General features: G+C 46.1%; 2 protein-coding genes and 1 long non-coding RNA gene across 7 annotated transcripts in view; 1 reads left to right on the top strand and 2 right to left on the bottom strand.

The window, feature by feature from the left end:
* Positions 1-25,999, top strand: part of LOC310697029 — a 277,036-nt gene that overhangs the window by 10,512 nt on the left and 240,525 nt on the right. The gene's annotated exons all lie outside the window — the stretch shown is intronic.
* LOC310697010 (leydig cell tumor 10 kDa protein homolog) lies at positions 2,524-8,493 on the bottom strand. The gene is made up of 3 exons (XM_083483268.1): positions 8,254-8,493; positions 5,188-5,243; positions 2,524-3,735 (listed from the first exon to the last, which is right to left on the bottom strand). Exons 1-3 carry the CDS (start codon positions 8,360-8,362, stop codon positions 3,595-3,597), a joined length of 306 nt encoding a protein of 101 aa, XP_083339394.1. The 5' UTR covers positions 8,363-8,493; the 3' UTR covers positions 2,524-3,594.
* YJU2B (YJU2 splicing factor homolog B) lies at positions 13,515-24,210 on the bottom strand. 5 transcript variants are annotated; one of them, XM_083483155.1, is made up of 10 exons: positions 23,762-24,210; positions 22,199-22,235; positions 20,078-20,131; positions 19,155-19,237; positions 18,859-18,914; positions 17,945-18,005; positions 16,877-17,019; positions 16,613-16,785; positions 15,694-15,832; positions 13,515-14,219 (listed from the first exon to the last, which is right to left on the bottom strand). In XM_083483155.1, exons 2-10 carry the CDS (start codon positions 22,199-22,201, stop codon positions 13,810-13,812), a joined length of 1,122 nt encoding a protein of 373 aa, XP_083339281.1. In that variant the 5' UTR covers positions 22,202-22,235; positions 23,762-24,210; the 3' UTR covers positions 13,515-13,809. The 5 variants fall into 5 exon arrangements, with proteins under 5 accessions (XP_083339281.1, XP_083339279.1, XP_083339282.1 ...); XM_083483153.1 differs by lacking the exon at positions 23,762-24,210 and adding an exon at positions 23,432-23,711; XM_083483156.1 differs by lacking the exon at positions 23,762-24,210 and adding an exon at positions 23,575-23,593.

The following is a 25,999-nucleotide window of genomic DNA, read 5'->3' as shown; positions in this document are numbered from 1 at the left end:
AGAAATAGTACCTCGGGAGGGGCAGAAAGCTGCGAGTGCGCCCCCCGCAGATGTTGCGCCCGGTGCGGCCGGCCCCCCCTGCACCCCCCACGCTACGCCACTGCAGGGCTGGGTCGCCGCCGTGAGGGAAGGGCGCCGGGGCGCTGCTGCTGCTGCCGCCGCCGCTCCCGGCAGGCATGGGCCCAGCTGAGGCGGCGGCGGCTGTTGTGGTGGTGGCGGCGATAGCGGGCGGAGGAGGGGGCGGCGGCGGGGCCGAGGTGGCCGGCGGTGGCGGGGGAGGCGGCGGCGGGTGGAGCAGGAGGGCGGCCGAGGCCGGTGAGGGAGTAGGGTTGCCTGGGGCTTGAGGAGCCGTCGCCGGGAGTTGCTGCTGCTGTTGTTGCTGCTGCTGCCCGGACATGCCAGCCTCCTCCTCGTCCGCTGTCTCGCGCTCCTCCCTTTTGCGCGCGCTGCCCCGCCGCCGCCCCATTGGCCGGGTCCTGTCAGCTGATCCTGTGTTATTTCCTGTGTGTGTGTGTGAGGGGAGAATGGAGAGAGAAACCTCGGCACCACCACCGCGGAGCCGCCCCCGGCTCGACGCGGATCCTCGCCGCCGCCGCCCCGCCTCTCGCCGCCCGCCTCCCTCCCACAGCACACCAGGCAATCTCTCGCGGCACACTAGTGTGCCGCGGAACACCGGTTGGGAAACACTGAACTAAAGCATTCAATATATGTTTATGCTCAATTTAAACTAAACCATTCAGTAGGGATGCGGGTGGCGCTGTGGGTTAAACCACAGAGCCTAGGGCTTGCCAATCAGAAGGTCGGCGGTTCGAATCCCTGTGACGGGGTGAGCTCCCGTTGCTCGGTCCCTACTCCTGCCAACCTAGCAGTTTGAAAGCATGTCAAAGTGAAAGTAGATAAATAGGTACCGCTCCGACGGGGAAGGTAAACGGCGTTTCCATGTGCTGCTCTGGTTCACCAGAAGTGGCTTAATCATGCTGGCCACATGACCTGGAAGCTGTCTGCAGACAAACGCCGGCTTCCCTCGGCCAATAAAGCGAGATGAGCGCCGCAACCCCAAAGTCAGCATGTGGACTATGTCTCTATAAAAGCTGGCTTTTGTTGTGTGGCATTTCCTCCCTCGTTCAGTAATCCCCTCCTCTGTGTCTTGTTAATGTTCTTTTAGTCATTACATGTGGTGTTTGTGCGTGTGCCTTAATTGAACAGGAGTACAGATAATCCAAAAGGGGCAGGTGGCGCTGTGGGTTAAACCACTGAGCCTAGGGCTTGCCGATCAGAAGGTCGGTGGTTCAAATCCCCATGACGGGGTGAGCTCTCGTTATTTGGTCCCAGCTCCTGCCCACCTAGCAGGTCAGGGGAACCTTAACCTTTACCTTTACCTTTACCAATAATCCACTGGATGGGGTGTTAGGTGCACTTCCTGACAATCTCAACATGACTGCCAATATCTTTAGAGGGCATAATCCTGCCCCTCAACAGGATTCTCTGGGCAGCTAACAATGGAACACATAATAAAAAATAAATTATCTTTCAAAGTAAGCAAGCAATACCTGCAGAAATCTCAGAAGCCCAAAGAAGATGCTATGTCAGATTTCTACTGGTTGGGAGTGGGGTTTAAGTTAGGGCTGCCATACGTCCAGATTTTCCTGGACATTACTGGGATTTGAAAGGCAGAATTGACATCTGGGGGGATTTTCTGAAATGTGGCGTCTTTTCCTGGATCTTAGGCAAGTCAAGTTTGTTTCTGTTTTTGTAAATGCTCAACAACTTTCGGGTTTGCCTAAGAAAAGCTCAACAATTTTGAGCCTTTCCTAAAAAATGCTCAACAACTTTCATGGTGTCCTGGTTTTTACTTTTTGAAATATGGCAACCCTAGTTTAAGTGCCCTGCACAGTTCCTTGTCTATCCTAAAAGACCCGCACAACCAAAATAAATTATGCAAAAACTGCAAAATAAAGTATTCAAAATAAGAGAAAATTTGCTTAGTATGCATAATTTATACATGTTGCAGAATCCAGCTTCTCTTGTTATACACTTCAGAATTCCCAACTGTTTTCAGATTAGATCTTTTAAATATGCATTTTACATTTTAGCACATTTAATAAAGCAAGTTGCCATCAGGAGTCCACACATTTTGCCTAGTCCAGGTGGCAAATCTTAAAATTTGTGGTTGCAAGTATCCTGCCCCTCACCCAAAGAACAGTGCCTGCTCCCAGATCGTGGACTGCATCTCCAAACACTCACTGGCGACCTTGCGCCAATCACTGCCTTGCAGCCTAACCTACCACACAGGGCTGCTGTGGCAATGAAATGAGGAGGGGAAGCACCATGTTAGCAAATTGGAGGAGAAGGAGGTATATATAAATGTTATAAATAAGTAAAGGATAAAGTGGTTGTGTTTAGCCAGATCGTGCCCTCTGTGTTCACTAACTTCTCGCCTCCACTCCAGGACATTTCCAAGTAAATCTTTCATCCCTGTACAACTGACAAAACTGCAAGTTGAAATGCTCTGAGTTAAGAATGCACTTTTTAGATAATATATTTATTAAATGTGGTGGAGATACTATAGTAATAAACAAACATCTGCAGTAGTTGCAGGAACAGGGATTTCAATTTTTAAAAATTACTTTAGATTTGGGATTCCTGATCTGAGAACATATACCTTGGTTTTATGTTATCTCCGTGTGGAAGAATTAGCCACTATGAGCAAGCCCCAATGGACCTTCTGGGTTCCAAAAGTAATCAACAAAGATTATTTCAGAAGCTTTGCAAAAGGGAGAAGGTTGAAATGAGCAGCAAAATAGAACTTGTGTGTTATATGGACCCTCAGAAGGCAGCAGAAAGGGGACAGATGACAGAAGGGATCCTTTTTACTCAAACCACAAAACCACACGAGAGTAAATCACACTTGTTTCCAGAAACAGCTAAAAACCTCAAAGCTCAGTTGGGAATTTCTGCTTCTTCATACGGGGTAGATCAAGTCTCATGCAGACATTCAAGCCCTATAGAAAATAGTGGGTTGAGATTCAGCCTAGCCTGCTAGGTCCTGCCCAACATTCACACAATGGACTCCCATGTTTGCCAAGACACCCACATGTGTAAATATCAATGTGATATAGGTGTTATACATGCCATGTCTGTAGACCCACATGAACACATGAAGTCCGTGTCTGAAGACCCACATGAACACATGAAGTCCGTGTCTGATTCTGATAATTTGGTGCTGCTGAAACACTAATGGGCAACAGCTCCAGTCGCTCCTACAAACTCTACCCAGTCCAGGCTAGCTTTGAAAGAATGGCTTCCACTGAAGATGTTAACGAGAAGACAAGTCCAAATGTAAAACAGGGGAAATGCTGGGACTTGAACCAATATTACATACAACAGAGCTGAAAAACAAAGCCCATCTCTTCACCTAGGCACAGAACAGCCCACCCGGTTTCTCGTGTGAAGGGAAGTTTTCGCCACCAACCGAAATGTTGCTACGTTATTAATCTGTAGGCTCATCCAACACTACAAGGCGGGTGTCATGGGTACAGTCGTCCAGCCGTATATGGCTGCTCTCCGCCACCCACTCAGGTACACAGGTCATAGCTAAGACTTGCTGGAGTGGCCTGGCTCTTTTGTGGTGTCCGCTTTGGGGGCCTTCAGCACACTCAGTTTCTTGGGTAGTTTAGCGCTGGCCTTCATCACCACTTCATGCTCAATCTTCTTACGGATGCCCACCTCCAGGTTCTGCAGAGAAAGAAGTTTATATGACAACTAAGCAGTTATGCACCTGAAATGCCCCAATGTTATGGTGTGTCACTGAAGTTTGCTTATGGGGAGTGGTATAAGGTATTTCTGGTTTTTTAGCGGGTGGCGCTGTGGTCTAAACCACTGAGCCTCTTGTGCTTGCTGATCGGAAGGTCAGCAGTTCGAATCCCTGCAATGGTGTGAGCTCCCGTTGCTCGGTCCCAGCTCCTGCCAACCTAGCAGTTCAAAAGCACGTCAAAGTGCAAGTAGATAAATAGGTACCACTCCGGAGGGAAGGTAAACGGTGTTTCCGTGCGCTGCTCTGGTTTCGCCAGAAGCAGCTTAGTCATGCTGGCCACATGACCCAGAAAAACTGTCTGCGGACAAACGTCGGCTCCCTTGGCAAGTAAAGCAAGATGAGCGCCGTAACCCCAAAGCTGTTTGCGACTGGACTTACGGTAGCTGTCAGGGGTCCTTTACCTTTACCTTTTTATACTACCCTTGATCAGATATGACCCCAGGCTGGTTTACAATAAAAGCAAACAATACAATCCACATGAAACAATGATCAAAAACATCCTAATGATAAGAACAGTAGGGGAGTTCGAACATATGTAGAAGGCCTAGGAGAATAAAAAAAAAGGGTTTTGGCTGGAGTCTAAAGCATAAAGCTCTCCCCATGGTCACCACCAACCTCACTCATGACAGAAAGTATTGGTAGATGAGGGTCAATGTGGGAATGGGCATTCCTTTAGATACCCATGAGAGCCAAGGGCCTTAAAAGTCAGTGCTTGTGCCTTCAATTAGGCTCAGAAACAAATAATAATAATAATAATAATAATAATAATAATAATAATAATAATAATAATAATTTATACCCCACCCATCTGGCTGAGTTTTCCCAGCCACTCTGGGCCGCTCCCAATCGAGTATTGAAAACAATACAGCATTAAATATTAAAAAATTCCCTAAACAGGGCTGCCTTCAGATGTCTTTTAAAAATAGGATAGTTGCTTATTTCCTTGACATCTGATGGGAGGGCGTTTCACAGGGCGGGCGCCACTACTGAGAAGGCCCTCTATCTGAGAACCAGAGAAGTTTGTTAAATTCAGATGAGCCATCTAAGCTAAAAGCACAGCAGCTGAATCTGTACTAGCTATAGTTTCTAAACTGTCTCCAAGCACAACACCAAATGCAATGCACTGCAGGAGTCTAACCGAGAAGCTACTTGAGCATAGAGCATGGTGGCCAGGCTACCGCTGTCCAGAAGCAGCTACACATCATGTCTTAGGCTAAGCCGGTGGAAAAGTGCTCTGTGCCACTGAAGACAATTGAAGATTGGCACGTGGGTTGAAAACATGCGCCCACATAGCACAAGCCTCAAAAGGTGGTCTCTGCTGTTGCTGCTTCCAGAGTGTCAGTTTGGCACGGAGGAGAGTGGGAGCATCTCACCTTTTTCAGTTTCTGCTGCTGGATGACCCGAGCCTTCTTGGGAGCAATTATGCGGCCTAGGAGAGGAACCCAACACAAAGGAAATAAATTCTCTTTCGCTTCCACGCTGCTACATCTCCTAGGCAGAAGCTGTGCAGGATATACAGATATGCAGAAAAGAATTTGCCTACCAAATATCATTGTTTCTTACTAGATGGGCAACCTTCTCTTGGGCTAGATTTGTCTGTAACCCACTGTTACTACTCAAAACATTTAAAGTACATACAGTGGTGCCCCGCAAGACGAATGCCTCGCAAGACAGAAAACTCGCTAGACGAAAGAGTTTTCCGTTTTGGAGGTGATTCGCAAAACGAATCTCCTATGGGCTTGCTTCGCAAGACGACAATGCCTTGCGAGTTCCTGCTGTTTTTTTCCCCTCCCCCCCCTTTTTCTAAGCCGCTAAGCCGCTTATCAGCTGATCCGATCAGCCGCTAATAGCACTAATCCGTCAATGGGCTTGCTTCGCAAGACGAAAAAACCGCTAGACGAAGAGAATCACAGAACGGATTCTTTTCGTCGTGCGAGGCACCACTGTAATTTGTAAAATAAAATATAATAATAATAATAATAATGCAGAAGCTGTTTCAGGAGAGTTACAAAGATCATGCATAGCTGCTGCACTGGACAGTGTGTTTGTTGCTCTACTCTGGAGACTCACCTGGAAATTGCCACAGGCACAGAATGCTGCAGCCAGAGAGTCTGGCCATTCACACATTACAGTACACCTATATGGAGAGAAGGGGACGCGGGTGGCGCTGTGGATTAAACCACAGAGCCTAGGACTTGCCGATCAAAAGGTCGGCGGTTCAAATCCCCGTGACAGGGTGAGCTCCCATTGCTCGGTTCCAACATTGGCAGGAGTTGGAAAAATATGCAGTTTTAAATGTTTAATATGTGACCCCATTGCAGGGGGGAGTTGTGAGATTCAGAGGAATCTCCGTATATGGATTTATGTTTGGATTTTGATAACTTTGTATGCTGGTGGCGCTGTGGGACAGAGCCTAGGGCTTACTGATCAGAAGGCCGGCGGTTCAAATCCCCGCGACGGGGTGAGCTCCCGTTGCTCGGTCCCTGCTCCTGCCAACCTAGCAGTTCGAAAGCACGTCAAAGTGCAAGTAGATAAACAGGTACCGCTCCGGTGGGAAGGTAAATGGCGGTTCCGTGCGCTGCTCTGGTTCGCCAGAAGCGGCTTAGTCATGCTGGCCACATGACCCGGAAGCTGTACACTGGCTCCCTCGGCCAATAAAGCGAGATGAGCACCGCAACCCGAGTTGGTCACGACTGGACCTAATGGACAGGGGTCCCCTTTACCCTTTATATTGAGAGAACTGCACTGACCACCAAGGAGCCACTGAGTTGAGCTCAAGGTTTTATTATTAACATATAGAGCCCTGAACATTTGGGACCAAGGTGCCTAAACGATTCTTTTTCCCCTGCATAGGTCTTGGTTTAAATATTCAGCAGAGGCCTTGTCAACAGAATGATGGCATGCCGAGTGTCACCTGATGGCAGGGTCTTCTCAGTGGTGGAGAATGCTCTCCTCGCTGTCATTTGTAGGGTACTTCCAACATTTGATAAAAACAACACCTCTTCATTGAGGCTTTCCCTGTCAAATGTATTTCTTACATCTGCAGCAGTTGCTTTTTAAATAATATGATTTTAATGTATCTTGCTATGTTGCAAACTGTGTTGGAATTTTTTAAAAAATAGCAAACAATTTAGAAATGTATTGAAATAAATACAGTGGTGCCTCGGGTTAAGTACTTGATTCATTCCGGAGGTCCGTTCTTAACCAGAAACTGTTCTTAACCTGAAGCACCACTTTAGCTAATGGGGCCTCCTGCTGCCGCCGCACCGCTGGAGCACAATTTCTGTTCTCATCCTGAAGCAAAGTTCTTAACCCGAGGTAATATTTCTGGGTTAGCGGAGTCTGTAACCTGAAGCGTATGTAAGCTGAAGCGTATGTAACCCGAGGTATCACTGTAAATCCCCACTCAGCCTTATTTGCCCATCCAATTTATTTCATTTATACCCCACCTTTCCTCCGGAGAGCTCCAGGCGCTCTACATGATCCCCTCTTTCTTTGCACACATCCTTTCTGCCTCACAACCTGTGCGGTGGAGAGGCAGCCCAAGGTCAGCGGCTGAGTTCTTATGGCTGTGAGAATTCGAACCTGGGTCTCCTTAGTCCAGTGTTTTTCAACCTTTTTTGGGCAAAGGCACACTTGTTTCATGAAAAATATCACGAGGCACACCACCACTGTGTGCGGAGAGGGAGATGTCTGAGCCCCGCTGCTCTCTATGGGGAATCGGATGACAGCGGACCGCCTGTCCGCTCTCATCCGATCCCATCCGATCTGATCCCCACCTAGGATGGATGGAAAATAGGGTGGACACAGTCCGGCGCCTGCCTAGTGGGCGAAAATTTGACATATTTTTTTTTAATCTTTTGGATTTTTCGATTTTTCCCACGGCACACCAGGCAACATCTCACGGCACACTAGTGTGCCGCGGAACAGTGGTTGAAAAACACTGCCTTAGTCAAAGTCCAGCGCCCTTAACCGCTATGACTGCGAACCCACCATCCAGCTCCCCCCCATCGCAAAGAATCAAGGGAACTGTAGTTCGCTAAAGTTTCTTTCCATTGTAGCCCTGAGAGGCAAACCACAGTACTCAGGATTCTTTGCGGGAAGCGACCTGCTTTTTACGCATGGCGCGTGCGTAAAATGGGAACATGGAGGGCGCTCTGGCACCGGCTTCGTGGATCACGAATAAAGAACTTAAGGGGAGGAAAAGAAACCTCCTAATTTGGTCTTAAGTCGCTTGGATTGCCTTGGGCAAGAGAAAGCGACTAAATTTTTAAAATAACTAATAATAATTATTCCTCATCGCGTGCTTGGAGAGGAGGGGTTCTTTTTTCGCGCACCCGGAATTCTTCCGAGCGCGCACAAAAGTCTCCGGAACCGGAGGCAAAGTTGCGAGCAAAGCCGGCGCCCGGGCGGCCTCTGTGTCCGTCCCTCGGCCCTACCTCCTTTGCGAGGCCCCCGGGCCGCTGCCGCTGCCACCGCCGCCGCCTTCGCTTTCTTCCCCGCGGAGGCCGCCTTGCGCGCCTGGAACTTGCGCTTCCCCTGAGCCATCGCTCTCGGCCGCCTTGCCTTGGCTGCCCGGCTCACTTCCGCGCGCCCTGGCGGACGGAGGGAGGGAGGACTCGAACCCGGAACTGCAGGCGCAGCTGCCGGGATGCGAAAGGGCACGAGCGGCGCGCGACCCGGAAAAGGCCGGCAGGGCGCGCGCCTCCTCGTGCGCAGGCAGCGAGGGGAAGGCGGCTGACGCAGGCTGCTCTTTTCATGAAAATAGGCCAGCTTTTTGGCAGGATCCTGGCTCAAGCCACAAACGATATTATTATTATTGTTGTTGTTGTTGTTGTTGTTGTTGTTGTTGTTGTTGTTGCTCAAGCCACAAACGATATTATTATTATTGTTGTTGTTGTTGTTGTTGTTGTTGTTGTTGTTGTTGTTGTTGTTGTTGTTGTTGTTATTATTATTATTATTATTTTGAGCTATGTTTGATCTGATAACATTGATCAGATCGTCTTTTCTTGTACTTTGTTTTAAACCCATGGGCAACTGCACTCATTCTACGTGCCTATTTCATAGTTTCGTTGTTATAATTCTGTTTTATATACATTATAAAATGGAATGACAAAATTCGTTACCAAAAAACCATGCACGAGTTACTTTACCAACTTTAAAGAGACTGGAATTAAGCCACTAGAGGTTGGGGGAGGTTCTAATGTTGTTTTAATTGGTTTAATTCAATTTTGAGAAATGCTATGCTTAATAAATTGATTTGGTCTTTTCTTCTGTTGTGCTGTACCCCAAAGTTAAGGATAGGGTAGGGGGAAAATAAATTCCACTTGATTCCATCCTGTAACTATTCCCTATCTTTAATAAATACCTTTAATGTGGTTTTTTTTTTTTATATAAATTTTTATTGATTTTCCATAAATAAAGAATAAAACAAAACAAAAACATAAATAAACACAAAAATGACTTCCCCATACCACCCCTTTTCTGCATTCTTGTTTCAAGATTTTCCAGCAACCCTTTTGTATTACACTTATTTCTATTTCATGAATTTAACTTCCAAAATATATTTAAAACAACTGTAGTTCTTTATCTCTTATAACCCTGATCCTCTAATTTTCCAAATTACAACAATTTTTAAGGTAAACTTTAAACTTGTTCCAGTCTTCATCCACCGCCTCTTTCCCTCGGTCTCGTATTCTGCCAGTCATCTCTGCCAGTCCCATATAGTCAATCACCTTCGTCTGCCATTCTTCCAACGTGGGTAGATCTTGTGTCTTCCAATACTTTGCTAGAAGAATTCTTGCTGCTGTTGTGGCATACATAAAGAATGTCCTATCCTTCTTTGGCACCATTTGGCCCACCATACCCAGGAGAAAGGCTTCTGGCTTTTTATTAAAGGTTCTCTTCAGAACTTTTTTAATTTCATTATAGATCATTTCCCAGAAAGCCTTAATCCTCGGGCAGGTCCACCAAAGGTGGTAGAAGGTTCCCTCCGTTTCGTTACACTTCCAACATTTGTTATTGGGCAAATGATAAATCTTTGCTAACTTAGCCGGAGTCATGTACCACCTGTAGATCATTTTCATAATGTTTTCTCTTAAGGCATTACATGCCGTAAATTTAACACCAGTGGTCCATAACTGCTCCCAGTCAGCAAACTCAATGTCATGCCCTATATCCTGTGCCCATTTAATCATACTAGATTTCATCATTTCATCTTGGGTATTCCATTTCAACAGCAAATTGTACATTCTTGACAAATTTTTAGTATTGGGTTCTAACAGTTCTGTTTCTAGTTTCGACTTCTCCAATTGGAAGCCTTTCTTTCTGTCCTGTTTGAATAGCTCATTTATCTGACGATAATGCAACCAATCTCTCACCTTAAACTTCAATTTCTCGAAACTCTGCAGTTTTACTTTTTCGCCATCTTGTTCTATCATTTCAAAATATTTAGGCCAATTAGAATCCATATTCAATTTTTTCACCTCTTTTGCCTCCATTGGTGACAGCCACCTGGGGGTTCTACTTTCAAGCAAGTCTTTATACCTTATCCAGACATTATACAAAGCTTTCCTTACCATATGGTTCTTAAAGCCTTTATGCGCTTTTACCTTGTCATACCATATATATGCATGCCAACCATGTCTATTATCAAACCCTTCAAGATCCAAAATGTCTGTATTCTCGAGGAGCAGCCAGTCTTTCAGCCAGCAAAATGCTGCTGATTCATAGTAAAGTCTTAAGTCCGGCAGGGCAAACCCTCCTCTATCTTTTGCATCTGTTAATGTCTTAAATTTTATTCTTGGCTTTTTGCCCTGCCAAACAAATTTCGATATATCTTTCTGCCACCTCTTGAAACAGTCCATCTTGTCTATTATTTGCAGTGTCTGAAACAGGAATAACATTCTAGGCAATACATTCATTTTGATAACAGCAATTCTGCCTAACAAGGAAAGTTTCAGCCTTGACCATATGTCTAGATCTTTCTTAACTTCTGTCCAACATTTATCGTAATTGTCTTTAAATAAGTTCATATTTTTAGCTGTCAAGTTCACCCCCAAGTACTTCACTTTTTTTACTATCTCCAAACCTGTTTCCTTCTGAAATGTCTCTTTTTCCTCATTTGTTAAATTTTTCTCCAGCACTTTAGTTTTTTGTTTATTCAATTTAAATCCTGCAACTTGACCAAATATCTCAATCAGTTCTAAAACTCTTTTTGTACTGGTGCTTGGCTGCTGTAAGGTCAAAACTAGGTCATCTGCAAATGCCCTCAGTTTATACTCTTTCACTCCGAGCTGGATTCCTTTAACCAACTGGTCCTTTCTAATCATATTTAACAAGACCTCCAGGACCAGTATAAAAAGTAGAGGGGAGATAGGGCATCCCTGTCGTGTTCCTTTCTCTATAGCTATCTCTTCCGTTACCACATTGTTCACAATTAGCTTTGCCTTCTGCTCAGAGTATATTGCCCCTATACCATTTTCAAAACTTTGGCCTACCCCCATCCCATGGAGATTCTTTTTCATAAAACTCCAGCAAATATTGTCAAAGGCTTTCTCCGCGTCCACAAAAATCAAAACTGCCTTTCTGTTGATATTTATTTCCAGCAATTCCACAATGTCTATTATGTTTCTCACGTTGTCAGACATATGTCTTCCCGGGAGAAAGCCAGCTTGGTCCTTATGAATCTCACCTATCAATACCTTTAATGTGGTTTTTGACTCAGCCCCAAATAGCAGTCACTTTGTATTAATGGTTGATTTTGATCCAGAGCACCATGGCTCTTCAATTTTAAACAAAGCAAAAGGTACATGTTTCTGACCTCCAAGATTAGGAATTTAAATCAGAAGAGTTTTGTGCTGACATCAGGCCATGCCTCTGCTCACATTCCTATGTGTGGAAGCACATATTTTAACTTTGGGTATATTCACATTGCTACTTCCCCCTATATGTATGAAACAGCCACCCTAGCCCAGAGATGGAAAGAAGACAAGAGAGGAATGGCAAACCAAGCTGAGGGACTACGCTGAAATGACAAAACTGACTGGAAAACTCAGAAACCAAGAGGACAAAAACTTCATAAAAGAATGGGGGGGGGGGAATTGTAAGTTATTTAGGAGACCACTGAAAGCAGATGGAAACATTGGCAGGATTCTAATTTCACTTGTAGTTTAATAATTACCTTGGATAATATGGATTGATATAATAGTTAGAATTTGGAAGAATATGCAGTTTTAAAAGTTGTGAGACTCGGCGGAATCTCTGTATATGGATTTATATTTGGATTTTTATAACTTTGTACTTGTAAAATCAATTAAAAATGATTTCACATTGCTACTTCCTCCGCATCCAGTGCACTCCCATTACTTATTTTTGAAGCCGCATTCACACGACGCTAGTAGCCACAATCCACATTGATTAGATTTCTTGACAAATACAGATGTTTGAGGTGTTTTTCTCTCAAACCAGCTTCAATTAGAAAGCTGGGTTGTGGAGTTAACAGATACCTGTAAACACGGAAGTGCAGATGACAGCATAACGAACAGGAGTTCCAGGAGGGATGCAAGGATGGGGAAACAGAAAAGGCGATGGTGCGTGTTGCAAAGACATTCCCACCCCTCTCTTATGTGAATAACTCCACACAAATGCGGCTTGAAATGAAGCAGGGGGAAATCGCCTTGCTGCATTTCAAGCCAATAATGTGAACATAACCTTTGTGGGCAGATTGGGGTTCATACAAGTGTGGACAAGGGGTTTGGATTTTGACCCATTCCACCAGGTGCCCATCTCTGGCACAGCTATGGGAGCCCATGCTCTTCCCAACAGCAAATATCTATCCCAGTTTCAAAATACGGGTCTAATGGAGGACTCCCTGATCTTTTTGGGCCTGGGGCATATTTGGAAAATCAGGCACTCCAAAATACAGTGGTGCCTCGCAAGACGAAAAGAATCCGTTCTGTGATTCTCTTCGTCTAGCGGTTTTTTCATCCTGCGAAGCAAGCCCATTGACGGATTAGCGCTATTAGCGCTATTAGCGGCTTATCTGCTGATCGGATAAGCGGCTTAGTGGCTTAGAAAAAGGGGGGGGAGGAAAAAAACCAGCAGGAACTCGCAAGGCATTGTCGTCTTGCGAAGCAAGCCCATAGGAAATTCGTTTTGCGAAGCACCTCCAAAACGGAAAACCCTTTCGTCTAGCAGGTTTTCCGTTTTGCGAGGCATTCGTCTTGCGGGGCACCACTGTACCCATTTGACAGAAAAGCTGACAATGTTCAACCCCCCCCCCCCAAATAGCAGAAAGGCAACCCCTCTGAAGAGCAAAAGAAAAGAAACCCATCATTCAAACAAAAATGGGAGGTGTCTGGGAGTGCCACAAAGCCTACAGGTGCCACGTGTGGAATCCCAGTTTTAGAAATAGATGATTTCAAAAGGCTTCAATGCTTTACGTGTATACATACAAAGATGCCTGCTTTCAGCTTCTTTCCTTTTCACTGCAAACCCAGGTTGGTGGGTTCAGCTATGGATAGCTGAGTCAGTAGAGCACAAGATTCTTAATCTCAGGGTCATGCGTTCAAACCCCAAGTTGGGCAAAAGATTCCTGCACTGCAGGGGGGTTGGACTAGATGGCCCTCGCGGTCCCTTCCAATTCTATGACTCTGTGTGTGCAGCTGTCAAGACTTTGGTCAGGACAAAAGAGGCAGGGTTATAGGGAGAGCTGTGTTTATTTTGTGGTATGTGGGACAAAACAAGGAAGGGGTCATGCTTAAATAAACAGGGGCATAGGTGCAAATAGCTTAAGGAAAGGCAACAAAATGGAATTCCCAGGGGTGGGTGGGCAGGCAGGCGGGCGGACACACACACACACACACACACACACCCCTATTCAGACATTCAACTGATAGGCATAACAACTGCACAGTCTTTTGTTGGTTTGGGAGGGGGGTGACAATTTGTACATCAGATCCAGTCATGTTCTATCCAGAGCCACAAAACTCTGTTCACAGTTCAGCTTCAGGATCAGATGCAGAGTCAGAATAATCTGCAACAAGAGAGGTAGCGAAATGGGATAGAGGGCTTCCTTCAGCCTTTTGGGAACCCACTTCAGGCCCCGTGAGAGAGTCAAGGGACACTTTCTTCACTGCACTGTCCTGGTCCTGCGTGTTAACGCATGATGTGGGATCTGACGCCTCACTCTCCTCTTCGGCTGAAGCTCGTTCCCTATCCCTGGATTTCCGACGCACAACACCCAGGTCGTTCATCGCTACGGGTGGCTTTCCAGCTGGGGATTTTCCTGAGAGTGCCAGCTTTTTCAGGGTGTCATTGGCTTTGGGGCTTGAGACCTGGGCAGATGAGAACCATGGGCGGTCAACGATCTCACTGCGTTTTTGCTTCTGTTTGTCTTCATAAGCTGGATGGAGAGAGAACAGGTTATCATTCGCATTTTTGTTTTTATTTCAAATTATATTTTATTAATTTATTAATATATTATTATTAATTTATTATTAATATATTAATATTATTAAAATTTACAGAAGAACATGTTAAAAATGGGTGTGGAATTAGTACAAAGTAAGGCACCTCATTGCAAAAAAGCAAGCAAAAAACAAGATACATATAACCAACTGAATTGCATGCTGCATAATAACGATGTCATGGATGCTTTAGCTGAGATTCCTGCATTTCAGGGGGTTGGACTAGATGACCCTTGGTGTTCCTTCCAACTCTACAACTCTATGATTCTATGAATAATTTGCCCTCTGAGTAAGCCAGCCTCTCCTATGAGAAACCTGTTGACTGGGGAAAGAACAAACTGGCAAAGTCCCATTTATGTACAATAGAAAAGGGAACCAGCAGTCAAAATTGTCTCTCTGGGACAATTTGCATCAACCTCTCAGATAAAGCCACATTGCACACTGTCAAGCCAACATTTCAACATCAAATCACCTGTTTTCCACTGAAAAGCAATTTCCATGCAAGCTGCCGCCAACAGGAATATTATAAGGGGACTATTACATAAGTGGAAATGGTACTGTGTGCAGTGCAACAGGAATATCGGAAGCTCTGTTACACCAAATCAGATTACTGGTCCATCTAGCTGACGACAAGTCTTTCCCACCAACTGCAACTTGATCCTGTTTTTTAACTAAGAGATGCTGGGGGTGGGGAAATGAACCTTGGACCTCTTGCACGTTGAGCATGTGCTCTACAACTGAGCTATGGATAACTGCCACCTCAGCATCCTCTCCAATGCTACAGGGGATTTTGAAGCATAAAATAATCTGGTGCAGCTATAATGTCTTGAGACCGGTATGTCTGACAGCCCAGTGCCTGCACCGTTATGAGTATCTTTGTATTGTGGCCCAAGTTCAGCGGTTCTCCAACCAGGATCTAGGAGTCGCCAGAAAGCAGGGGAAGGATTGGTTTCTGACAACTACAGCAGTTGTGGGGAGATGGCAGGTGAGACAAAGTCTGCACCTGTGAAAAACAAACGTAAATTATACAATGCACATGACATCACTGTCTCTTGTTTCAGTACATAACGAATACTGTAGCCTAGCAACCTAGCTTGATTGTGAGGGTTTGCCAGTTGTTTCTTTTGAAGCCTTAGTCAAAGAATCCATCAGGAAAGGAGTCAGATGGTTTGTGCAGCAAGACCTGGAGCTCTAAGGGCTTTGGGGGCGAAGGGGTGTGCAAGGATATGAGTGGGGCAGCAATGTGAGCCTTCTCCTTGAATCCTGATTTCAACAGAAGGTCATCTGTTTTGTGCTGCCAACAACAGTGTTGGGCCTTTGCACAGCACACTTCAGGCTGGAGAAGCCCTACCCTTCCTCCTTGAATCTTCCAGCCCTCCAAAAAAATTCAACCGCTCAGGCTTCACGTACAGCCAAGGCTCTGGTACTTGAGCAGCGCCGCCAGATGGCGGTCTTCGTCAGACTCTCTCACAAGCGGAATGCTCAGGCATGCTTTTGACTGCAGGGCGAGATCTTTCTTCTCCTCCTCTTGCAGGACTTTCTTTTCTTCCTGTGCGTAGGAAAGGGAGAAACAGAGACAAAAAAAGAGAAATCCACATCAGAAAGGAGGTTGGGGAGGGGAAAAACTAAAACACAGGCCAAGGACTAGCAAGACAGGAATAAACATTTTTAAATCCACTGCATCCAGTTGTCTTGGAGGAGCTTAGTTAATAAATAAAATAAAAATAGGGATACAAACTTGAATCCAGCCGTATAAATATCCTCCTGCCTGGTTGTCAGTAATCAATAAAAAAATAACTCCAGGATACCAGACAAGGAAGCTTTATGGAAGTTCATTCTACAATACAAATTGCATTTCTCCATTAAATAATTCTTGTTCTGTCTATGCTTATTGGATTTGGTATCACTTACATTAAAAATAATTTTAAAAAGAAACCCGAATGTCCATAAAGATAGCACACTAAAATGCAAATGACTAAGATAAGCATGCAAGTATGCAAGCTATTAAATTTTTTTACAGATCAGAAGTAAGTCCCACCCAGTTCAACGGAGCTTACTCCTGAGTAAGTGGGTGTTGCATCACAGGTTGAATCCATTCATCTTTTCGTGGGACTTTTTATTATGAAACAACATGCACTTTTATTTAAATTAAATAAATTGATTAGTTGAAAGGCACATGGTTAAACTTCTAAGAGTGGCTGATAGTCTTAAGTAAATATATTACTAGGAAGACAGTTGAAATCTCACCCTGCCTTCATTTGTTCAGGGCCACAGAGAAATTTGTTCTAGGGCCACGAAGAGGAACCCTCCCACCTCAACATCTGCTTACCCTGAATTTCCGGCGAAGGCGGCTGTTGAGTGCAAAGTCATCTTTCCAGGCGCTCTGAGCCTCTTGGATGTTCTGCAGGGTGGGGAGGGCTCGCTGTAGCTTGCTCTGATCCTTTGAGCCATGCTCCAACCGATACATGGCATCGGTCTCCAGCTTCTGCTTCTCCTCGTGGGCTGAGAGGCAGGTACAAACATTAGGCCTGGCCAGGCCAGCTGAATCTTTAAACACCCCAACAGCAGGATGGGCATAGCTCCCTAGGCTCACCTGTGGCCACTATCTGCTCATTCGCTTCCACATCCCAGCGCTCTTCCTTGCGCCGGGCACCACTGACGATGACATAATCACAGTTGGCTGGGTCCGTCTGCATCTCAATGTGGTTGGGGCAAAGGTGGCATTTCATACGGAACCTACAAGGCAAGTTCAGCCAGATGGGATGGTAAGGGGGATACCAGATGTTGTGGCCATGAATGGAAGACATTCAGAAAAAAGGCCTCTTATTGTCACACAGAACCCTGTACTGACCTTCCACCTTTTCTCCTTTTCTCCTACAATCTTTGTGTCCCTGTAGGGGGACATGTTCTGTATGGTGGTTGGTCCCTGCAACACATGAGGCAACTCTGCTTTCTGGTTCTGAAGGTTTTAGAGGATGAAAAGCATGCCACTCTCCAAATCCCAATGGCTGCTGAGCAGAGCTAAGCTGCTGATTCTATTGTGTCTGATTATGATTATTAAATTTATTTTTATTGTTTGTGGGTTTTTGGGAAGCCACGGTACAATTAAGGAAGTCTCTTGCTGTGGTTGTGTTTCTTTTTTTCATGGCTACAGGCAGGAAGCAGAAGACGACGGAGCAGGGCACCCAGCTAAACGGATCGTGCCACAGAGTTTCTGGTCTCGCCCCATGGCTAGCAGACTTGGACCAATCAGAATGGGTGCAGAGGAGGGGAACAAGGACGAACAGCATTATGGGAAAGAAGTCCACATGAAGAAAGGTTGATGCAGTGGTAGTGGACTCTGCCTCACTTGGATGTTTTCTAACAAGACAACCACTCTAGATTTCATCCACTAACAGGGGGTTGGACCTACAGGAAAGGCCCCTCCACTCTACGATTTACAAGCAAGCATGTGGACTTACACAGACAGTTCACACAGCATGCTGTTTTTCCTGATCTTCCACTGGAAGTGGAGGTGGGAAACGTGGGTACAGATTACCTAAACACCAGCCAGTTGCCTCTTCCCTTTGCCAGACCCGAACTTGCACTTGATTCGCACACTGCCCAACTCGTCCTGGCCAAGAGCACCAGTAAAGACAACAAGAGCCCTCACAGCACCCACCTGTAGATGGGGGTTGTGTAGTAGTTGCCAACCTTCTTCTTCTCAGCATTGTAGCGAACACCTGCAGTCAGCAGAGGGAAGAGTAGAATTTGTACATTCCTGCCTCCGATTTCCTGATCACTCAACCCCACCCTGGAATCTTATCATTACCAACAATGACTGATTTATTCATTTTAAACATTTATGCCACACCCTTTGAAAAACCTTTAACTTAATTACCAAAATGGCAGGACAATGAAAGTGTCCCAGATGTTTTGACTTCCAGAATCCCTAACCCCCGTTTTATTTACTAGACTAGGAGCTGAGAGCTTGTGGCACTCCAAATGTCCAACTCTCATCATAATTGACCATCGGCCATGCTGGCTGAGGCTGATGGCAGTCTAGTCATAGTCTAACAACACATAGGTCACAGGTTCTCCATCCCTGATCTATGTGTAAGCTATAGAGGCATATAATCAGAATGCAGCTTTTGTTCCAGCTTCCAGGACTTTTAACTCCTTCTTTTATCTATTAGACCCATCACTCCCATCTTCTCAGTGGTGAGAACAGACCTCAAGAGATATAAAATCCCATTTCTCTTATTCTAACTAGCAAGAGTTGACCTTATGACTCCTACTGGCCTCCTGGTGTACAACCCTTCCTTCTCAGGTTTCTTCCTGACCTACCCTGAAGCACTACTCCCCAAGAGGTGAGAAGTACTCAGTCACACCTAGCAGCAAAAAAGCAAGAGAAAACAGGAGGCTTTCAGAAATACCAAATGGAGATCCAACAAACAAGGTTCCTCTTTGCTGTACATAGCTCCTGCCGCAAAATTCCACTACCTTCAAACAAGCCCCTCTCACCACATTCAAGCTCCTATTAGCTGTCTATGTATCTAAGGGATGGCCTCAACACCAGCCACCTTCCACACTTACCCATGCCAATGTGGTTCTGGCAGCCGTCACACCAGATATTATAAGGCATCTCAAACCTAGGAAAGAACAGCCAAGGGACATTCACTATAGGCAGCAGAGGCATCCGACTGCTTCAGCTAGAAGGAAAGCAAGCCCTGTTTGATGTCCACATGCAACTTGGCTAGCATAGAGCTGGTCCTCCCCTAATGTGCAGGCCCCAGACCGTTTCCTATGCCCCCCTACAAAGAGCACCACGTAATAAGGACTCAACTCCAAGGTGCCCTGGCATGCTAAGGATTGCATCTAAGTGTCCTTACCTGATGATGAGGATACCCTGGGAGAGTTTACGGGCTCTTTCCCGTAGCGGATGGCTGTTGCGGTATTTATTAAGGGAGCCATGCTGCAAAAAATGAGAAGAGAAGATGCTCAACTTGTTATATACAAAGTCCAGTGTCAGTCATGACTCTACGGCCTTCGTCCGATGACAATTTATGTACCCCTATGACACTGTCCATTCTAGGAAAAACCAGGATTTTTTAGACTGACCTGCACTTAGGCAGGAATAACCAGATGAACAAATACAAGATGTGAAAAGGATATAGGGGTCTTAGCAGACCACAAGCTTAACATGAGTCAACAGTGTGATGCAGCAGCAAAAAAATAAAAAATGGGCCTGTTCTAGGATTAATTATCACTTTCGTATGGTCTTTTATCACATTTTATTTTTATCCTTTGTTCTTATTCAAGTTTTCCATTTGTCAACAGAAAAATAATTCTGCAGAAATCTAATTGCTTTTTTAGAAATACATTCTTCATTTTACACTGAACGTATTACTACCATCTCAATGCTGATTTATGAAGCAGGCAAGAGCAGTAAATTACATTGGGTTGTATCATACCTAGAGTAGACCTGGTGTAGGGAACAGGATCGCCAGTGAGGCCAGATCTCCCAAACATGTGAGATCCTGAACCACTCTCACATGCGGACAAGACCACTCAATGGAGGCAGGTCCACTCAGTGAAGACAGCACCCAGAAAATCTGGCTTGCAGACTTGTGCCTGTTTCAGCTCAGTAAAAACCTTCCAGGCAATTCAAAAACTGATTCCTTGCTATAACCACTAGGTACACAAACCCCCTCCCCATGAAACTTATCTTGCAATACAGAAAACAAAAATGCACACAGACAGCACACAACCTGAAACCCTGAACTTCCCTTGGAACCCTCAATTGCTCTCTTACCTTGGCTGGATCAAAATCGGGTGGGTAATACTTATTGACTCCTTTTCTTTCCCCCTGTAAATAACCAATGACAGCATTAGAATCCCGTTGCTCAATAACACCTCAAGCAACTAAATGTGTATGAAAACTCTGCAAATAAAAGCAGGTTTTTTTGGTGGTGGTAAGAGGTGTTTTGCAGGTGTTTGGAAGCGGACCCTGTATACTAGTTTTGCCTGCTTGCTTCCTCCTAGCCCAGAGCACAGGTCCCCTTCTGCTCAGCTCAAGGGGTCACATATGGGAAGGTGGCCATCAGGTAAGAGTCACAGCATGGTGACTCCAATAAGCAAAGCAGTTGGCTCATTTCTTCCCCAGATTGCAGAAGAACACAAAGAGAACCCTCTCCTTTGTCGGACTCAAAGTCTCTTTGGACCAGCACCCTGCTGACCAACCAGATGCCTATGGGGATGCACGGGGTTCCAAAAGTCATGCATGAAGGTTAACAGATTTACCACATTATCTTCCTGCCCCCCGGCAACTGGTATACAGAGTTGTCTCATCTACTAACATGGAGGTTCCATTTAGCTATCATAATAGCTAAGCCACGCTTTCAGCAAACCCCCACCGCCACCGCCCCATTTCAGTGGCCTTATCCAAGCAGTCACGTTGTTCAAGCAATAGCTGTTGGTTCAGGCCAATTCTCACTTGATGACAGTCCACACATAGGCACCTTGGGAATGTCAGGAGCCATCTAAGCCAGGCCAACACCAACTGTTCCATCAGCATGCCTGCAGGAGGTGTGTGTGTGTGTAGGAATACACAGGGATGCCATTGTGTCCAAATACTCAAACTAACAGCAGCTCCATAGAAACACAGCCTTATGCAGTCCCAAGGTGCTAGCAGGGAAGTTGCAGCCAAATGTGAACCAGCCCCCATTGGTAATTACTGCATTTAAACTTCTGTTTTGTTGACCAAAAGACCAGTGTATGGAGAGCAACCACAGGACATAAGCTTCAAGTTACCCTTGCAGGTTAAGGACCAGTTCACATTTAACAGCAGCACCTGTGGGGTCGGGGAGAAGCAAGCAAGGCAGAAGCATCATGTCGGAATGGGACGGCGGCAAGAAGAAAGGAACCCTTGAAACAGCCCAAGAAGCAAGTAAAGGAAATGGATGAGGGAGACAAAGCGTTCAAGCAAAAACAAAAGTAGGAGCAAAACAAACTCGTTGAGCTGAAGGCAAAAGCAGCTGGCAAGGGACCACTTACTGGAGGTGGGATTAAGAAATCTGGTAAGAAGTAGCAGATTGATGAGACTACAGGGCAAGAAGTAGCAGATTGATGAGACTACAGTGGTGCCCCGCAAGACGAAATTAATTCGTTCCGCAAGTTTTGTCGTCTAACGAATTTTTCGTCTTGCGAATCACGAAATCCCATAGGAATGCATTGAAAATCAATTAATGCGTTCCTATGGTCAAAAAAAGTCCAAACAAAGCCAAATTTGGTACAACAACAGTTTATTAACTGCTCTTTAAAGTCACACATACTGTAAAGAGCAGTTCAAAAATTGAAGGGATAACATGTCTTTGTTTTTAGACAAAGGAAACAAGGTCGCGAGACGTTTTCGTCTTGTGAAGCAAGCCCATAGGTGAAATTCGTCTTGCGAGGCAAATCGAAAATGGAAAAACCTTTCGTCTAGCGAGTTTTTTGTCTTCCGAGGCATTCGTCTTGCGAGGTACCACTGTACAGGGCAAGAAAAGCATTCACTCTCATTGGATGCTTAGCAGGAGGATGGATTTCCAGAATGATGTTGTGGGAAAATAATGTGAGCATCTTTGTATATTTTGTTCAAACAAAATAATTGGCCTTTTTTTGGGTTAAAAACCAACCAACCAACCAACCAAACAAACACAGCAGCATCCATCCCAGGAGCACACATGGCCACACATAAGTTTGTAGTCAGGTCAGCCTCCTCCAGAAGCGTGTTTTTGTGAGCTGGTGTCTCTACGGGAGGCTAGATACATGCTGCTGAAAAACACACAACTGCAGCATCTCATGAAAGTGTAGCGCTTACCCTGTTGAAGTTCAAGCACTGTGTTTGTGGGGAAACAACCTTGTGCGTGTACTACAAAACACCCCATGTACTCACCATGATGAAAGAAGTCTAGCTGAACAGCTGGAATGGCCTAAGAGAAGAGCAGGAGAAAGTTATTCCTAGGATATTCCCAGAGAGGAGAAGCACAAGCAGCAGCACTCTTTGGAGTGCCCAAAGCAGCAGCCACCTACTCTCAAGCTCCAGAACCTGCTTTTGATGCTAGAACTTCTGCCATATAATGCGCAGAAACAACAGAAAGTTACAGCCTCTGAAAGCAGGGCTAGAGAAACCTGGCTTCTGTCAAAGGGCACATTTCTCCTGGGTACTATCAGGGGCACATGCCAGCGTGAGGGGGCAGATCCCAAAGTGGGCAGGGTACCCTCTTTGTTCTCTCTAACACCCCATTTCCTCCATGCCCAGTAGTAACAGTGTGCCTCTGAGTGTGTGCAAAGTGCCTTTCTCTGTTAAGCACTTCTAGGCCACATTCTTCTTGCCAAGGCTAATTGCTTTTTCAGAAATAAACCACTGGCTATAAAGTAGGATATATGTGGGCACACACCACCAAAGAGTCCTGCCATGGTATTACAACACGCCTCTCTCTCTTTTTCTTAAGAAAGTGCTTATAAATATTTATTAACCATGGACTGTTGCCGCCTGGGCCTGGCAAAGTGCTGAAACACTGAAATACATCTTGAGCGGGCATATTATGCTGCTTCGAGGGTGGCCGGGATTCCTCTTTCTCCTTCTTTTTCTAAACCATCAAGCCGTATATAAAACGTTAGGAAATAAACCCACGCAGAGACATGCACAGAGATACAGGTCTTGAGGCGACCACAAAAGGGTGCCCCCTTCCCTGCCAGGGAAGAAGGGGCAAGGGAAGATCTCTATGGGGGAAACAACGGGGAACAAAGATCTCCATCGGGGATCTGCTGCCCCTGGGGATCCTGCCGCCTGGTCGCCTCACCTTGCCTCAGGGGTGGGCCGGCTCTGCCAGGACCTCCCTTAAAGGGCCTGCCAACTGGTGAGGGGGGTCCCACACTTTCACCCACAGGCACGTTTCTGTGCCAAGTATGCTTTTAATCTGGTCTTATGTACAAGCCGCCTCGAGTCCCAGTCAGAAAAAAGGCGGGGTATAAATAACCGAATAATAATAATAATAATAATAATAATAATAATAATAATAATAATAATAATAATGGTATCTTCCGCCCCGTGCCCGGCCCTTCTCCGGCGCTCCCTGAGGCTCTAGGGCGCCGGGGGCAGCGGGCGGCCGAACCCCCCACCGACCTCGCCGCCGCTCCGGCTTCCTTCTCCCGCCGCCTGCTCCGCCTCCTCCGGGCTGCCTCATCAGCGCGCGCCCGGCGCCGGATCCTGCCCTCCTTCCCGGGGAGGAGCCTGCCTGCCTGCCTGCCTTTCCCCTCCCCAAGTACCGGAGGCTGAGGGCGAGAGGCCGGCCCGGGGACGAAAGGGGGCTCTCCTTCCGAGCGGGCCGCCGCCCGCTCTCCTGCGCTAGCCTCGGCCTCCTCCGCCGCCGCCGCCGAAGCCCCCCGGCAAGACGCCCGCCTTGGAACTGTCCGCGTTGGGAAATGCAAAATCCGTTTCCCCTCCAGTTCTTACTTGGGAATGGAGTCCAGGAAGCTCTTCTCTCTCCGGCCGCCGGGAGAGATTTGAGGCGAGCCGAGGGGCTTGTTCGAGGTGCTGCCAGCTTCTCCGGCTGCCAGCACGGAGACAAAAGACACTCCTCTTCGTGCTGCAGATTTCTCTGCAAATGCACCTTTTCTTCTGCCTTTTCCTGGGTTTTTTTTTTTTGGGGGGGGGTTATTGCTTGCTATAGTTCTCTGCAAAACAGACGTTCTGCAAATGCAGACCACTAGGTTTCATAGGTAGTGCTCACAAACAGCATTTTGTGCTTATAGTATCTGAAGGAGTGCAGAAGCCAAGAAACTTTCTCGTGGGATTATCTGTGTTTCTATAGACCAGCCTGGAAACTAGTGCCTCTGCTTGAATCCAAGGATATTGGTTCTCTCGTCTCCAAAATAAAAATGATCCTGTTTTTAAATCAGAGTTCCTCAAGTGCCAGAATTGGTCCTCCTGACTCCAGCTTCCGGCTCAGCTCCAGACATACTCAGAATTATCAGAGTGGCTTGGCAGCCGATCCTTCTTCCCAGGGAATTCCGGGAATTGTAGCTCTAGGTTTCCTAACAACTCTCAGCACCCTGAACAAACTACAGTTCACAGGGTGCTTTGGGAGAAGCCATGTCTGTTCAAAGTGGTGTGTGTTACTGCTTTACATATTTTGGGCAGGAGGGACCTCACTTTAATTTGTGCTATTAATTCAAAACATTTTTATCCCAAATGTCCCTCTGCAGCAAAAAAAAAGCTGGAGTGACTTTTGAATAAAATTTGATCTTTCAAGGCTATCTCCTGGTATGGCTTGCACTTTGCCCTATACTGTTTGGCTCTAGGAAACACAAAATGAGGATATTAGGTCATGGCCTTCTCTAGGGGATGTGTTGTAAGAGTACATCAAACCAGTCTGACGGCTCCAGTGACAATGATGTGCAAGACTGCTGATGGCAGTGGTGTGTGAACATGTTATGAGAAACTTGACAGGAGAGATTAGCAGTACTGGGAAAGCCTTCTACATTGCTAAGAGGACCCTGAGTTGCTCAACTCTCTTCTCTCAGGAACAATCTGCTTTCGTAACTCGAGACGCAACAGGTCTTGAGTTGCAGCTCAGCAGATTTAAGTCACAAATGTAGGCGTGAGCTAACCGAGGGAGCTTGTTTGAATCAGTTGAATCTGCATTCCAAGTAGAACTGTAGATGTGGCATTGGAACAAATGGGGTGTCCCCTTCCCAAATGCAAAGGGCAAGTGTAGGGCTCCCAGTTCAGTTTGGAACTGCAGCTGGGGAAGGGAAATAAAGGGATTAAATCTCCCATAACCCCCATATCAGGGTCCTCATCTGGACTGGGTCCTGCCACCCACTGCTGCAACTGCAGTTTCCCTGCTGGCTTTGGTCTGTGGAGAACGAAAAGTGCCTTCCTGCACAGTCCATGTGGGAACTAAGGAACAAGGTGGAGCCAAGGAGAATCGATCCTGCAGTCCGGATGGGAATCCTCTGAGGACTGCACCCAGCCTATGGATTGCTGTTCCGTCTTCCCCACTCTCCACACACACACACCATAGATCAGGCTTCCTCAACCTCGGCCCTCCAGATGTTTTTGGCCTACAACTCCCATGATGACTAGCTAGCAGGTCCAGTGGTCAGGGATGATGGGAATTGTAGTCCCAAAACATATAGAGGGCTGAGGTTGAGGAAGCCTGCCAAAGGACCATCTTCTCTCACATGTTCCTGTCCATGCAACACAAATCTACATCCAAGGTCCCACTCTGGGTGGCTGTAGGAATGGCATTTTCCTTCTGTTATGGTCTGCCCTTTACAGGGGAGCCCCCACCAGGCCCATCACTCTGTGTATTCTAACACCTCAGCTTCTCAGGCCTTTGAGGATGGCTGGTATTTTTTTTTACTGCGCTGCCGGGCAGGTCCCTTTTATATTGTGTAAATTCCTGCTGAATTATTGCTATAGGATGCAAGCAAAAGCAGACCTTCATATCATCCCAAAGGCTTGTGGTCCCAAAGCATATAAGGCTTTAAAGGCTAAAACTACCACCTTAACAGCCTGGGAACAGCTACCTTTGTTCAACAAAGTAAATACAAACACATCCTCACCTGCTCACTACAAGACACAAGCAAAGGTTTAAAAAAATAAAATAAATACATCCTTTCTTCTCCACTTTGAATTCTGGTAAGGTTTCAGGCAAGTTAATAAAAGTCCAGGTTACATCTGTTT

The sequence above is a fragment of the Podarcis liolepis genome (assembly GCF_965112155.1).
Source record: "Podarcis liolepis genome assembly, chromosome: 17".
NCBI classification, from domain to species: domain Eukaryota; kingdom Metazoa; phylum Chordata; class Lepidosauria; order Squamata; family Lacertidae; genus Podarcis; species Podarcis liolepis.
Note: the sequence above shows the minus strand (reverse complement) of the source record. Positions and strands in the feature narration are given on the sequence as shown.